Genomic DNA, 14666 nt, shown 5'->3' with positions numbered 1-14666 from the left:
AGTGGCAGCAACGACGCGTGAGACCAGCTGCCTTGAGCTTCAATTACCTTGTGCACCAGACGTCGTTTTAGCTCTTTACAACATCCATCCACTCGTAACGTCGCCCACATCAGCTCGACCTTTTCTAATTATTTACCATTTCAGATCCGAGGGCTGATAGACTTCTTTTCTAAACCAATTTCCACACCCCAATTCTTACCATGGATACTCTCGTAGCCAGGTACAGCCGCCCGGCTGCATCCCACCATGAGACGTTCGCCGACGACCAACAAGAAGACCTTCAGAACGATATGTCGCCCGCCCTCTCCCTCAAGTTCGCCATGCCTCCCGTAGCCCAAGTAAGTTATACTGCTGCCCCACTTCTACCTCTACCTCTACCTCTGTCTCTCTTTCAACGATAGTTTCATATCAAGCAAATCCGCATACGGAACAGAGCACACAGGGCTAACCGACAAAAAAACAGCCCTCGGCCTGGCTCCGCGCAGCGACCGACGACCACTCGAACCCGGACTGCCCGATCAAGATCGCGCACGGCACGACGACGCTCGCCTTCCGGTTCCAGGGCGGCATCATCGTGGCGACGGACTCGCGCGCCACGGCCGGGAACTGGATCGCCTCGCAGACGGTCAAGAAGGTGATCGAGATCAACAGCTGCCTGCTGGGCACCATGGCCGGCGGCGCCGCCGACTGCCAGTACTGGCTCGCCTGGCTGGGCATGCAGTGCCGGCTCCACGAGCTGCGCCACAAGCGCCGCATCAGCGTCGCCGCCGCCTCCAAGATCCTCGCCAACCTCGTCTACCAGTACAAGGGCATGGGCCTGTCCATGGGCACCATGTGCGCCGGCGTCACCAAGGAGGAGGGCCCCGCCCTCTACTACATCGACTCCGACGGCACGCGGTTGGCCGGCAACCTGTTCTGTGTCGGCTCGGGTCAGACGTTCGCGTACGGTGTGCTCGACGCCGAGTACCGTTACGACCTAGGCGAGGAGGAAGCCTTGGAGTTGGGCCGCCGAAGTATCCTAGCCGCCACGCACCGAGATGCGTACTCCGGAGGTTACATCAACCTGTACCACGTCAAGGAAGAGGGTTGGGTGAAACACGGATTCAGCGACACGAACCCGATATTCTGGAAGACGAAGCTGGAGAAGGGCGAGTTCACAAACGTCACGAGTTCATTGGACTAAGGCAATGGGTCAAAGAAGCAAATGGTAAAGCATATGCTTCGCATCGGATACTCCTGGTGGGGCATCAGTCACGTAACGGGGCCGGGGAGAATGCAAAGCAGAGTTTGATAGACGGTAGCTATCTAGACGAATTCCCACGGTCCTTGAGAATCCGCCGTGTAAATGTACAACATCCAACTATGGCATCATTTTTTTATTTTCCACCACCGAATTCCCAATGCTTTCCCCGTAATGAAGTAACGCCGATGTATGCCATGCCATGCTGCCAATGCAATGTAATCATACATCTATAGTCGTAGCACTCTACTTATCTGCCGATATTTAAGCAAGTGGCCTCAGAGAGCATCATGCCGTTTTACCGTCCACGTTCTTCCAGCCACCTACTCCAAGAATGCCACCGTCAACATTCGGATCCAGGGGCCACTTCTTGATAGGGGTTACATCCAGCTCGGTCCGCCAGCCAGCCTCATACATCTCCATGCCCGTCCACGCGATCATCGCCGCATTATCCGTGCACAGCGACAACGGCGGACTCACAATGCCGATGTGGCCATAACCGCGCACATCCAGCATCGCGCGCAAGATATGCATCAGGTACCGGTTACTAGCGACGCCGCCGGCCACGACCAGGGTCCGGACGCCGGCCAGCGACCTATCGCCGGCCCGGCCCTCGCTCGCGTCGAGCGCGAACAGGACGCGGGTGGCGAGGTGCTCGAAGGTCAGGCGCATGGTCTCGCGGGCGAGGACGCGGCGCTGCGCGAGGTCCATGTCCGGGCGCTCGTCCAGGATCTTCAGCACGTGCCCGTTCATGCCGCCGAACTCGTACTGCATGTCCCGCGACAGGGCCAGCGGCGGCCGCAGGAACCAGCCGCGCCCCGAGTCGAAGTTCTGGATCTCGTCGACGCGCTTCGCCGGCGGCGTGTAGCCGTAGTCGATGGTGTCCGCGGTGTCGGCGTATGCGTCTTGGGGAGAGGAGGGGGAGGAGGGGGAGGGAAAGGCGAAGCGCTCGAGCAGCGCGCCGTATACGATGGTCTCGCCGCCGCCGGCGATCGCGGAGGCCGGTAGGATCGCGCGCGCGCACTTGTCTATCATGTCGCCGACGGCGATGCTCTTAGCCTGCGCGAGGATGGCGTGGTCGTTGAGGGATCGCGATAGCACGAGCAGCGAGTGCCCACCCGAGACCAGGAGAGATAGGAAGGGGAAAGCCGGGGTGGGTTCGAAGCTTTTTTCCTTTTCCTCTTGCGTCCGCTCCTGCTTCCCGGCCTCGAGGGCACTGACGAGCCGCGGCGTCAGCGCGTGCGCTTGCATGTGGTTTACGCCGAGGAGCGGTATATCCCATGCGACGGCGAGCCCCTTGGCCATGTTCAGGCCCGTGGCCAGACTCGACAGCATGCCCGGCCCGCGCGTCACCGCCACGAAGTCCGGTTTTCTGCGCGCCTGTCCGTCGACCCAGAGCACATTCTCCTCCCCGCCTATGTTTCTGTCCCGATTACCATCTCTCAAATCCGCATCTTGCTTTCCCAACGCGTTGGGGAGCGCGCGCATAGCTTCCCGCACCAGGCCGGCTATGTGCTCCGTATGCGATGCAACGGCAACTAAAGGGTGCACGCCTTGGAACGAGCGGTTTGCGGACGTGGTTTTATCGTTGAAGAGTAAATGCGCCGCGCCTTTCGGGCCTGCGTCCTTCTCCAGGACTGCGACGCACGTGTCATCGCATGACGTCTCGATGGCGAGGGTGAGGAGGCGGCGACGCCTCGTCGGTTGGGACGAGAATTGGTGGCATCGCGGGGAATGTGAGATTGGAAGGAAAAGGCGGGGTTGCGATCGCAGGATTCGGGCTCGCACACATAAGTTATGATGTGCCCGCGATAGAGAGCACGACCATGTCGGCAGCCAACACGTCGCACTCATGGAGCTTGGTGAGAAATTGAAGATTAGAATTAACTTAATCAATCATGATTCTATAAGCCGTGGAAGAGCGTAAATTTTGTTAACTCGATATCTACCTAAACGGTTTTATTATCTTATCGTAGCCATATAACACTTTCCGACATTCCAGACCCCTTTAGTATTTCTAATATTTTCAACTTTTTCATACCTACCCTTAGTCAGAAGACTGGAATGGACCACTAATTAATAAGATCAGGCCCAAGATACCAACTATGGCACAGATATATCGCCTTATGTTGACAAATCCAAGTATTGTTGCAACCACAAAGATCAAGGTGTCGAGTATGCAGCTCTCTATGATGTACTATGTCAGGCTGATTGAAGCCTCGGCAGCCTCATGCACCTGCCATTCTGTCATGAGACGGTAATCTAAGTCAGCCTGCATACTAGAGGGCTACACTGCAGCTTCACACCGCCACAGCGCCGAAGACCCGTTTCCTCAGCTCATTTGTCGTACGTATCAAAGCCACTCGGTGGATGTGGTGTTCGAGGCAATGTGAATTGGTGGCTATGTAACGTCGAAGTCACATACGTATTCCTACCTTACTCCTACTATCCAACTTGACCTATTCTATATCAATAATATCGACTTGTCTTAGTTCCTACCTATTCGTAAATACATGCCGAGGTTTAAGGGGCTCTTGACAAGATATGGACGAGAACGCTGAGGGTATCTACGCAAGGCCTCCAACCTCGCGAATCAAGCGGTCTTGGGAGAGCATAAACCACCGGAGTGATAGCTCATCAGCGGCATTCGTCGACTCTGTGAAGAAAGCCCGTATCTCTGAATCGGTAAACTTCCAGCATTTAGATGTACCTAAGGTTGCCAGCTTCAAAGAGCCTGTTGTTTTACCCCCAATTCACACCCTAGGATTTGAATATGCACCATCCATCAAACCGATCGCACCTAGCCCCCCAGTCATCCGAGGGAGCTATCTCTCATCGCCCCTAGCTAATGTCGGATATTCAGGCTATTATCCTCCTAATACCCTATATCAAGAACAAGCTCTGATAAATCGGGACCTGTGGGCGCAGACACACGAACCTAGGCAACAGTGGGCACTACAAAATAAAGAACGGCAGTCCTTCAACTCCACGAACAACATTTACGCCGATTGGCCAGTTCCAAACTTATCATCATTCCAAGAGCCCACAAGGTATGAGGAACAGACACGTTGGGTAGCTTCGGGGTGTGCACAGCGAGGACATTGTATGGCTCTAAATGATATCACAAGTTCAGTTGCAGAAAATAACGATATCGACATGAATAATATAACTGAGGACAACAGCTGTATTAATGATCCGTGGGATGGAAGGAATGCACAACCTGAGAATGACATTTATGGTCTTGTATCATCTTCGAAATCGCCTTCTATATTCCAGGATATGGACGACGATAACCCAGTCGCAAGCGGTAAAATTTCCAAAGAGACTTCATATGACTCCTGTTTTGGCATGGTAAGAATCACCTCGTCCTTTAAGTAATGAAAACAGACCATCCATTAACGTGAACTGGATAGATTATCCTGGAAGATTTCAACGCCCATGTAGGCCTTTTTAACGGGAAGGCTACTAGAGAAGTTTCTCTCGAAGTAAGTGGGGGTATGGTAATCATTCATGAGGCGAAATCAAACGAGTACGGGGGCCTTCTCAATCGCAACGCGTCTCGTATCGTTTCCGACTTAGTTAGGAATTACGACGTCGAACTCTCAGCATCCATGAAGAGCCCGACTGAGATCGAAGTCTTAATATACGGCAGATTCGAACAAAGAGAAGCTATTGGGGACATGTTGCTTGAGCGGGATTGTTTCCTCCAGCAGCCGGAATCGTATGATGTCTCACGGCCGTACGATAATCCTCAGTGTCTCTCTAACCTAGATGGACAAGAATCATTCTGGGAGAATAACGAATCATCCCCATCTCAGAGCGCGGTATTACATGAGAAAGAGAAGAGTAGGGTTGTCGAGCTTTTAGACTCTGCGACTGGTCCCATAAGCTTTAGAAGAGTCCCTATTTCCGATATTCTTATCTCAAAATTGAAAGAGTAGGTATCTAGATCTGCCCCAAACGCTAGTAAGTGCTAAGAAGTAGCCAGGCATCAAATCAAAGCGCTCTCCATGATGACAGAGAAAGAATCAGGAAATATTTGCGAAGCGGAATTCCCTTCTGTGTGGTCTAAGAGTTCCAACACAAAGTTCTCAAACAATAGGTGAGGGACTATAAAGGAATTATTGAAAATTCGCTAAGAATATAGATTCTACAATCATGTCACCCAGAGCTATACCTCACGGACACCGAGTGTATGTCTCGGCGGTCTTCTTGCAGATGTAAGGCCATCTTCGACTTCTTCACAGAGCTGAGCTAATCGAGATATTAAGGAAATGGGTCTTGGGAAAACCTTAACGACATTAGCACTTATTGCGACATCCTTGAATGATGACAATTCGACCTTGATAGTGTGTCCTATGACGAGTGAGTGTTGGATATTGTCTTCCACTCTGGTTCTGATATTGATACCCTGCGATAGCTATCACCTGTTGGCGAGACCAGATTGAAAGGTGTGTTAATTATATCAACGTACTTGATCATTTATGCCTAACACAGTCAAAGACATTTTAGGAAAGGATCTCTTACTTACAAGATTTACCATGGATCAACAAGGGGCTATGATGTCGCTACTCTAAAGAGGGTCAATATAGTTCTGACAACATACGAGACCCTAAGGGCTACGTTGCCGGTGGAAGATGGTGGAAGACGAAGATCAAAACACTGTAGGAAGCTTGGTCTCCTGCACAGCATCAACTGGTATCGAATTGTCCTAGACGAAGGTGAGTGACAATTGTTCCTTCAGACTCCTGTTAATTAATAGGAGCACTAGCTCATATCGTGAGAAATCGTGCTACGAAGACGTTTCAAGCTGTGAACACGCTCAAAGCTAGGCATCGCTGGTGTTTAACCGGTACGCCGATCCAGAACCGCTTGGAAGACCTAGGAGCTCTTGTTGAATTTCTAAAAGTCGATCCGTTTGATGACCCTAGCACCTTCAAGAACACCTTTCTAACCCCAATCAGTCAAGGGGAACAGTCTGGATGGGAACGACTTAGGTTGTTGGTTAGGTCCATTGCCTTACGTAGAACCAAAAAGGCTCTTGACTCTGACCTCAACCTCCCCCTTCGATACGAAATTGACCATATGGTTGATCTGGATGACAATGAGAAAGCTCTTTATGATCTAGTCAAAAGGAATTTCGCCATGGCTACCGACTCAGGAGGCCCAACCATGAAAACATTCCAACTTATTCTTCGACTTCGACAGGTTTGCAACCACGGAAGCGACTTGCTTCCCCATAGTCTACGGTCTTGGCTTCATGAGGCTTCTGCATTCGATGCTGCCTTTCCTCCACTTCAGAGATGCGAACAATGCGACACGACCATCGATGAGGAAGGTGAATTATCATCTTGCCTACTTTCGTGCTTCCACCAGGTTTGTCGTACCTGTCTTGCGATTGATGATTCCCTCGTCAACAGCACTAGTCCCATTTGCCCCTTATGCGACGGCGACCCATTCGGAGAAGGCAAGAAAGCAAACGTTGCGTGGAGGACGACACCCGAGTTTGAATCAAACAGTTATCGCCCTTCATCGAAAGTTAAAGCTTTACTCCAGAATCTGCAAAACGATCGCCAAGCTGCAGTCGCATCTATCCAGCCATCAGCGAAAAGGTACGTCGCATTCAAATGATACTCTTATTTACTTCATGTTGACCAGTCGTAGTGTAATATTTTCGACGTGGACCAGCATGTTAGATCTCATTGGCAAAGCATTATCTGCGAATGCTTTTAAGTACCAAAGGCTCGACGGAAGCATGAATCTGAGACAGAGAGGTCACGCACTGGAGGACTTTCGCATGAATCCGAACTGCACAATATTGCTTGCGTCTCTCGGAAGCGCTGCAGTTGGGTAAGCTATAAGAGACTGAATCAAGATTATGTCGGAACCTACCGCTAAATTAGCCACAGACTTGACCTCACTATGGCCACCCGTGTTCACTTAATGGAGCCAGGAGTATGTAAAGTTGGCATTTCTTCTTGCTCCCTCCTATGTCTCCTTCCCTTGGAATGTTACTAACTCCCACCGTTGTAGTGGAATCCTTTGCTTGAGCAACAAGCCATAGACCGCATCCATCGTTTAGGACAAGATAGGGAGGTTATCGCTACGCGTTATATTGTGTCGGGCTCGGATTCAATTGAACAGGTCAGTTCACAGTAGATAGGAAGTGACACCACTAATACCAATCACAGTATATTCGGCGACGACAAGAGCATAAGATGAATGTTATTGCATCGTCCCTCGAAGAATCTAAGACTCACCATGACAAGGCTGAGAATATTTTAAGAGTTAGTTCCAATGGATTCTATATTTTACAGGCAACATTAACCAAATGTAGGACATAAGAAGCATAATATGCACCGATGGACCGGCACTTAAGGGGGATTCATGATACCAAACAGAGAGGTGAACCTACAGATACGGCGAAAACAGAGAATATCCCATAGCCACACCTTCGGTTTGTTAAGATTCAGGTGGCTGGAAGCTTACGCCCTTTATCTCAGGGGTATATATGTACTATCTACAGACCTCTACCAACTCCTAGTAAATTAGGTAACCTTCTCATAAAACAAGTATGATACCTACTCATAACCTACGTCTATCTCAATACAATTAAAATAGACACTGCTTCCCTTGTAACCAATTTGCCTAGAATGCCGATACATCCCTCTTGGTACGTCTTGAAATAATAGCAACGTCCTCACCCGCCCTAATCCTACGGACCATCTCTTCCCACGTCAACCCAAAATATCCCGCAATTTTCTTCGCCTTTGCTGAATTCTTTTGAACCCCACATTGAGGGTGTTCTGGATCTGCGCCATGCTGTAAGAGCATCTTCGCTAATTGAGCTCCGTACTGATTTCCCGCTTTCACAGCCGAATATAATGCGGTGCGATCACCTGATATGCCATTAGGATTACCTCCATTTTCTAAACAGATCATGGCGCCAAGAAAGCAGCGCGATTGCGTAGCAGCACCAATGCCTTTCTCGTATGCTTCGGGCCAGATGATATATTGCTTGATTCCTTCGAAACGTTTCCTTGCCTGGTCGAGTGTATCGTTTTGAATCGCTGCGCAGGCAAAAATCCATTCTGGCTGCTCGATTTCCTGGGGGAAGTCAATGTGGCATTCGTCGATTAGATAAGCCATCAAAGTCGGACTCCAGAGGCTTAACGCGCGTAAATAACCGGACATATTGAAGTGTTTCGATCTAGGGGCTGCAAAGCTTGATCCAGTCGTTAAATCGACCGGCACTGACATGTCTGCTCCGCGAGAAAGCAGAAATCCAATATTTGGTAGATTCTCGGTTTCAAGCGCAACTGCTAGCAGATAATCATATGATCGCCTACCTCCGCACTGACGATCCCAATCGAGTAAGTAGGAAAACAACCCTTCAGATGCTTTCCAGGCAGCTGTTGTTAGGATTTGCCCACGTTGGTACTCTTCAAATGCTATATGCTTAATTAGAAGTTCTCTGACGAGTTCTATATGGTTAAGTGCTATAGCATCCTTGACAATATTAAAGGAATCATCCAGTGGTCGAGCTGGCGATAAGCCAGAGCCTGTTATAGTCTTCTCCGGTGTCTGTGAAGGATGGGCTGCATGCGTGTGTCTTTGTAGCTCTATTGTATCGCAGAACCCTATGTCTGCGAACAAACAGTTGGTGGCGGAGCATTTGTGCGGCCGTTGATGTATCTTCAAATGCTGGTCTCTGGATTGTTTCGACCCAAATCCGCATCGGTATGCATAGCAGAAAGGTTGATCACAGCAGTACAGATTGGTTCCATATAGGCGCTTCAGATCATCGCAGCGACAGCCAGTTCTGTGATCTGACCTTTGACATATCATATCTTCCAAGACTTGTCGGACTTTGCGTCTAGCTGAGAGCGCCCTTAGCGGATCATTTGGGCAATTCATATTGTCTATGAGACGTTAACATTAGCAACATCAATACAGACAATGGGTTTCTGTACCATCTTGATTGGGCATCCCGAGTTGTGCCTTCGTTTGAAAGTACATGACAATGGATAAAAAGGCATGGACTTTAGGTTCATCCGCAAATTTCCTGAACATATGAACAACATGCTTTGGAACACACGAGATGTTCAAGGAGCCACTGGATCGAATCTCCCGCAATCGATTTAGAGCCATGACGAGGCGGGTGTCTAGAGCGCCACTCTGATTTCCTAAGGCCTTTAGATGTTCTAGAAACTCTATAGATGCATATTCGAACAGGACGTAGTCACCGTCCATGATTCTCTTCGGTATATCGGCCATAACATTCGATTGGAGGGAGAATAACGAATTCAGCGATGAGAATGATAGATATGTAGTGCATGTTAGAGTGGCATCTATATGCGCCTCATATAGGTTCAGAAAACTGTCGCTCTGCTCATGAAGAAGATACCTATATCAAGTTAACTCATCTCAAACTATCGATCTCTTGCTTAATGTCATCTTACTCTTTAGCAGAAAAATGAACGAACTGGACATTATCGTTATTGATCTCGATAATCGGACCGCACATCTTGCAAATATCACGGAACTGCTTACGTCCCTTTGCGAAATCCTGCTGTCCAGGCTCGATGGCTAGGATCTGAAGGAGCTCCTCTTCCCGCAGAGGCTTTTGAGCACATGCAACCCATTGCAATATCTTACGCACGATAACCTGGACAGTTCTTGAAGATTTAGTCTTAAGTCTGTCGAGGAGTCTTCCATACCTATGCGACCATTAGTAACCTTGCAATTGGTTCGGTCGAATAATGGACACTTACACCTCATCCAAACCATCTGGAAGATCTTTTATCTGTGCTTCAATGTCATGGGGGTTTCCCTGGTCTTTCACCATAAGCATCACCAACCTAGCGTATATGAACATGCCTAACAACTTCTGTTAGCGCTATTAGTCCCTTACCAAGGACGGCGGACTTGCCTGCTGCCCTTTCTGGGATATTGCTAATTCTGTCCTCAATTTTGAGACAAGTCTGGTCATCTACCCCATAACCTCTCATTTCGAGAAGTAAATTCTCACACTCAAGTTTAATAAATGATTCTATATCTTTGGAATTTTTATGATCAACACGGACCGGAACAGCTCTGTTTTTGAGTCGTAGTGCGATGCCACGCTCCTCTCTACTGCTGATGAGTAGTTTTGTCTCCGGACAACTCTCATTAATCTTTAAGACACTAGCAAGGAGGTGCCCCCAGGAGTATTCGTCCACTTCATCTAGGCCATCCAATATGATGAAGGTAGGCCCCAATCCTTCGAGGATTTTACGTAGCAAATCCATGACGAAGTCTGGATCACTTTTGAGTTTCCTATAGTTCGATTGAGAGGCCTCGTGGAGGAGTGGTCGTAGGGATGGGTCGTTTTCGAGGAGCTGAAATAGGAATGAATGAAGGACCTTGATGGTATCACTAGCTACTTGGTTATTATGAGATAAGAACGCAAACACTGCTCGCTGCCCGGAGATTTGCATTGTTCTTATGAGATTTCCTACGATGAAGGTTTTCCCTATTCAACCGACTTATTAGAACATCAACGCCTACATATACCGGGTGCAACTCACCAGAGCCAGGAATCCCGTAAAGCCACATGATTCGGGCGGTTCTGTATACGGGATCACGCCATCTCATGAAATCTGGCTCATCTTTCAACCATTCTCCTGACGTGACAGAGCTCCGGCGTAAAATACTAGATAGTTCCGTATCGTGGTCATGGGGGTTGAATTCATTTCGGATAATGCTGAAATTCTGGTTATCACGGAAAGTTTGTGCCTGATCATACTCCTCGAGGGCACGTTTTCGAGCTTGATGAGCTAGTAGGATATCTTGAAGTGTTACATTCGTCGTCATGATGGCCTTATGGTGATCCATGTTCTCTTGAATCTTCGTGATGCTTGAGCGGATGTTGGGCCAAAGGGACTCAATAATGATGTTTCGCCCTACAAGACGGCATGAGAAAGTTGTAAACCTAAAAGTAGGATGCAGCATGATATACTTGGGTTGGTGAGGAAGTTCAACAGAATGGCATAGAAGTCTAAGATATCGGCGAAAAATAGACATAGTGCTCGGCGAATTTCATGATTGGATTGAAATAACTGCGTATAGACTTTGAAGCTAGGAAGGGTCATTCCAACGTCTGCGATGACTTTGACAACCCTCTCAAAGGCCAAGATGACTGAGCTGGACGCCTGGTTGAATGAAATTAGATATCATCCTCATCATCTATTCAAAAGAAGGACTTTTCTCACGTGGAGGATGAATTTGAGGGGACCCTGTATTACAGAAAACCCATCATTAGCCAGTCAACTTATGGATAGAAGCATAGCTAGTTACATAGGGACAATAAATACCTACCCAGATAAGACTCATAATCTCTGGCTTCGCCTGAACGAATTGCTCGATAATGGCAGAGTACTCTTTGAGTCCATTGATGAGTGGTTGAACTCTCCTCAGTCCGCGGAGCGTCTTCGTTTTTGCTTGCTGTCTTTCAATCTTCTTCGCTTCCTCGAAGACATCATCTATAGAAGTGAGCTTCGAAAAATCACACAAGGCTGGATTCTTCAGGCTTCTCTTGAAGTCTTCCTTCGCAGATGTGAAGGCGTCATCCAGCCATGACTGAGGAACCGTAGCCATTGTGGTGCACCTGATCGCAAGTCGCAACCCAAAGGTCTGTCGAGGATCTTCTGTTAGTACCTAGACAGATGCCAATCCCAATAATAAGTAGATCGAAGAATAAAGATACATAGGTAAGGTGTATGGTAGTTAATCTAAAGAGTGAATCTGCCTTCTTACGTGGCAGAGGCGGTGCTCGGGCAGAAAGGCAGTTTATGTAAGTAGGTGTCTACCTGCGTAGAAGCAGGCTGTGCTTACCATATGCTGTGTCGCCTGAAGATATGCAAAGAGACTGTTCGAGGGGTTGTCTTAGCATAACAAGACCCCTGATGATATTCATTTCAGCGAGAATATCGACCAGTTCCCTGCCCCTAAGAATGCCTAGCCATCCTCCATGACATTGCCGACAGCCACTTCTCTGTAGAGACCTAGGTACCTACCTAGGTACTCAGGGTAAGTATCTTTCTAATAACACCCAACCACAAAAATCAATAATCAACAATTCAGATGCAGGACCAAGCCGATGATATGTAGCAGACCATTAAAGTGCCCAGATTAAGTACCTACCTAGGTATGTATGTATCTACAGTACCATCCCCTTCCCCTAATTTCCCACCCCATCCCTCCTTCTTCTTCACCTCAATCTCCCCTCACAAAACCCAAAGCCCCAACGACCCCACCAACCCCGCCACCAAAGCCGTCACAACCACAACCACCACACCACCAGCCCCCTCGCGCGCCGCAGCAGCGCCGCTAACTGCAACCACAGGCACCGAGCCATTCGACGCAGCGGAAGTAGCAATCGCGCCCGCCGCGCCAGCCGTAGGGCTCGCGACGCCGGACGCCAGCGACGCCAGCGACCCCGTCGTCTCCTGCACGCCGGGGAGCTGCTGCAGGGTGCCCGAGGTTTCCGCGGGAAGGGCCTGGACGGCCGTAGTAGAGGCCGCGCTAACATCAGAAACAGAGTCGGAACCGGAGCCCGCGTTCGTGTTGGCGTTACTAGAGCTGCCGGAAGCCGCGCTAGGCAGCGGCTGCAGCGCCCCGGCCCCGGCCCCGGACTCCGACTCGCTGCCCGCGGTGGGAAGCGCCTGCAACGACACCGACGCCGTGGCTTCGCCGGGTAGCGCCTGCAGAGCGCCCGTAGCTTCCGCGTTTCCGGCGCCGGGGAGCGCCTGCAAGGAACCGGATGCCTCGGCGGTGGGCAGCGCAGCGAGACCGGCTGATTCGGACCCAACAGCAGCACCAGCAGCAGCCGCGCCCGTGGCTTCAGCGCCGGCGGCTCCGGTCGCAAGACTGTTGTTAGAGAAACCCGCCAGACTCGGAGTGGCCACGGCGCCCGGGGTAAGGGCCTCGAGCGCCGCGGCCGACGAAGCGTTTGCCGCGGCCGCTGCGGTGGCGATGGTCTGGAAGCCCTGGATCGAAGCCGCACTGCTGCTAGTAGTGGCGGCCACGGCTACGTTGCTCGCGTTGGCCAGCACGCCGATGTTAGCCGCCGCGGAGGAAGCGACGGCGTTCGTTGCGGCGGGCGGGATCTGCTGGAAGCTCTGGATGCTTGCGGCGGCGGATGAGGCAACGGCGATGGCCTGGAATATGTCAGTGTTGGTTGCTAAATACTAAATCGCGAGATAGGGGTAGAGTGGACGAGAACTCACTTTCGACGTCTGGGCTACGGCGGCGGCGGTTGTTCCAGCTGCCATAGCGGCACTGGAGCTGCTTTGAGCTCCTAAAGACTTCAGCGCCGCGCTGGTTGTGCTGGCGGCGTTCACTGCGGCAGCTGAGGTGCTGGATTCATCCGGGAGCGCGACCAGCTGGCCGGCGGTCACTTGTGCGCCGGGAAGCGGTACAAGTCCGCCAGCCGCAGCGCCAGCAGATCCAGCTCCGGACTCAGCTTGTGATTGCGCCTGGTTTTGCGCCTTGGCGTTGGCACCTTTAGATCCACCAGCGTTCCCGCTATCCTCCGCATTTCCGGCGTTGGCAGAGTTGCCGACGTTTGGCAATTGCTGGAGTTGACCCTTAGCAGAAGAGTCAGCCGCGCTCGAGTTATTATTGAGGTTGTTATTAGCATTATTGTTGTTGAGAGCGCGCACATCTTGACCTTGACCTCGCTGGGGCAAAGCGTAGGCTCCGTTTAGGGCCGAGCTGAATACAACGGCCAGAGCCGCAACCAGATGAGACTGCTTCATCTTCCCAACCTCTGCCTATTGCCACTTAATTATCGTAGTTTCTCGTCGTAGCGTTGAGCCGCAGAAGCGAAGGCCCGACCTGGGACCGGTAGGTATTTATAAAGAATATTAGTTGAATAAGATTATAAAGAACGTAAAGACTGCTCAACAGTGTGTGCTGACCAGCAGACTAACGAAGGAATGGCTGCAGAATGGAAGAAAGGAAGAAGAGAGCAGACGCAACGAGAAAGGAAAGGAACTGCGAATGGAGTGCAGATAGAACGAGATCTTGAGAAAAATGTGGGAAGGCCCGGGGAAAAGGCGGGCACGATTTTCTCTCTGGGATCAGGCTATATGTACATAATGTCATGATCCATCACGCGGTTCTCCGTGATCTTCGAATAGGTGTCTGAGCTCAAGGCATCATCATGGCTTGACATCTCTTGGCCTCCGCCCTGTGAAGGCAAGTCACGGTGTTGGACATGCCTGACCCGGGGTATGAGTGTCGAAATAATGCCGATAGGCCTACTTTAAAGATAACACACCCTACCCATGTCCCAGGGGGATATTCAGATGAAGCTTAAGTAAAGTTTGATACCAGAAACATGGGACGGAAAGCTGTCAAGTCTTAGGTAGCATCATAGCAT

General features: G+C 50.3%; 5 protein-coding genes across 5 annotated transcripts; 2 read left to right on the top strand and 3 right to left on the bottom strand.

The window, feature by feature from the left end:
* Nucleotides 1-65: 65 nt before the first annotated feature.
* F4807DRAFT_48743 (proteasome component PRE2) lies at nucleotides 66-1356 on the top strand. Its single transcript, XM_048003096.1, has 2 exons — nucleotides 66-338; nucleotides 464-1356. Exons 1-2 carry the CDS (start codon nucleotides 201-203, stop codon nucleotides 1181-1183), a joined length of 858 nt encoding a protein of 285 aa, XP_047855587.1. The 5' UTR covers nucleotides 66-200; the 3' UTR covers nucleotides 1184-1356.
* On the bottom strand, nucleotides 1357-3220 carry F4807DRAFT_48823 (glycoprotease family-domain-containing protein). Its single transcript, XM_048003097.1, has one exon. It carries the CDS (start codon nucleotides 3092-3094, stop codon nucleotides 1529-1531), a length of 1566 nt encoding a protein of 521 aa, XP_047855586.1. The 5' UTR covers nucleotides 3095-3220; the 3' UTR covers nucleotides 1357-1528.
* Nucleotides 3221-3642: 422 nt separating this feature from the next.
* On the top strand, nucleotides 3643-7399 carry F4807DRAFT_466879 (SNF2 family N-terminal domain-containing protein; the record flags this gene model as incomplete). Its single annotated transcript, XM_048002424.1, has 11 exons — nucleotides 3643-4591; nucleotides 4654-5177; nucleotides 5229-5342; nucleotides 5388-5460; nucleotides 5512-5605; nucleotides 5661-5691; nucleotides 5744-5961; nucleotides 6012-6852; nucleotides 6905-7090; nucleotides 7150-7195; nucleotides 7274-7399. Exons 1-11 carry the CDS (start codon nucleotides 3785-3787, stop codon nucleotides 7397-7399), a joined length of 3060 nt encoding a protein of 1019 aa, XP_047855585.1. The 5' UTR covers nucleotides 3643-3784.
* Nucleotides 7400-7888: 489 nt separating this feature from the next.
* Nucleotides 7889-11878, bottom strand: F4807DRAFT_459295 (uncharacterized protein; the record flags this gene model as incomplete). The annotated part of the gene is made up of 9 exons (XM_048001336.1): nucleotides 7889-9162; nucleotides 9214-9647; nucleotides 9703-9960; nucleotides 10015-10120; nucleotides 10155-10754; nucleotides 10810-11184; nucleotides 11241-11433; nucleotides 11494-11517; nucleotides 11600-11878. The coding sequence occupies 9 exons, from the start codon at nucleotides 11876-11878 to the stop codon at nucleotides 7889-7891; spliced, it is 3543 nt and encodes a 1180-aa protein (XP_047855584.1).
* A 629-nt stretch (nucleotides 11879-12507) lies between these two features.
* On the bottom strand, nucleotides 12508-14040 carry F4807DRAFT_459294 (uncharacterized protein; the record flags this gene model as incomplete). The annotated part of the gene is made up of 2 exons (XM_048001335.1): nucleotides 12508-13440; nucleotides 13510-14040. 2 exons carry the CDS (start codon nucleotides 14038-14040, stop codon nucleotides 12508-12510), a joined length of 1464 nt encoding a protein of 487 aa, XP_047855583.1.
* Between the last annotated feature and the right edge of the window lie 626 nt (nucleotides 14041-14666).

Source organism: Annulohypoxylon truncatum (genome assembly GCF_022578515.1).
Source record: "Annulohypoxylon truncatum strain CBS 140777 unplaced genomic scaffold F4807scaffold_11, whole genome shotgun sequence".
Taxonomy (NCBI): domain Eukaryota; kingdom Fungi; phylum Ascomycota; class Sordariomycetes; order Xylariales; family Hypoxylaceae; genus Annulohypoxylon; species Annulohypoxylon truncatum.
The sequence above is the reverse complement of the archived record's forward strand: the minus strand, read 5'-3'. Positions and strand labels throughout refer to the sequence as shown.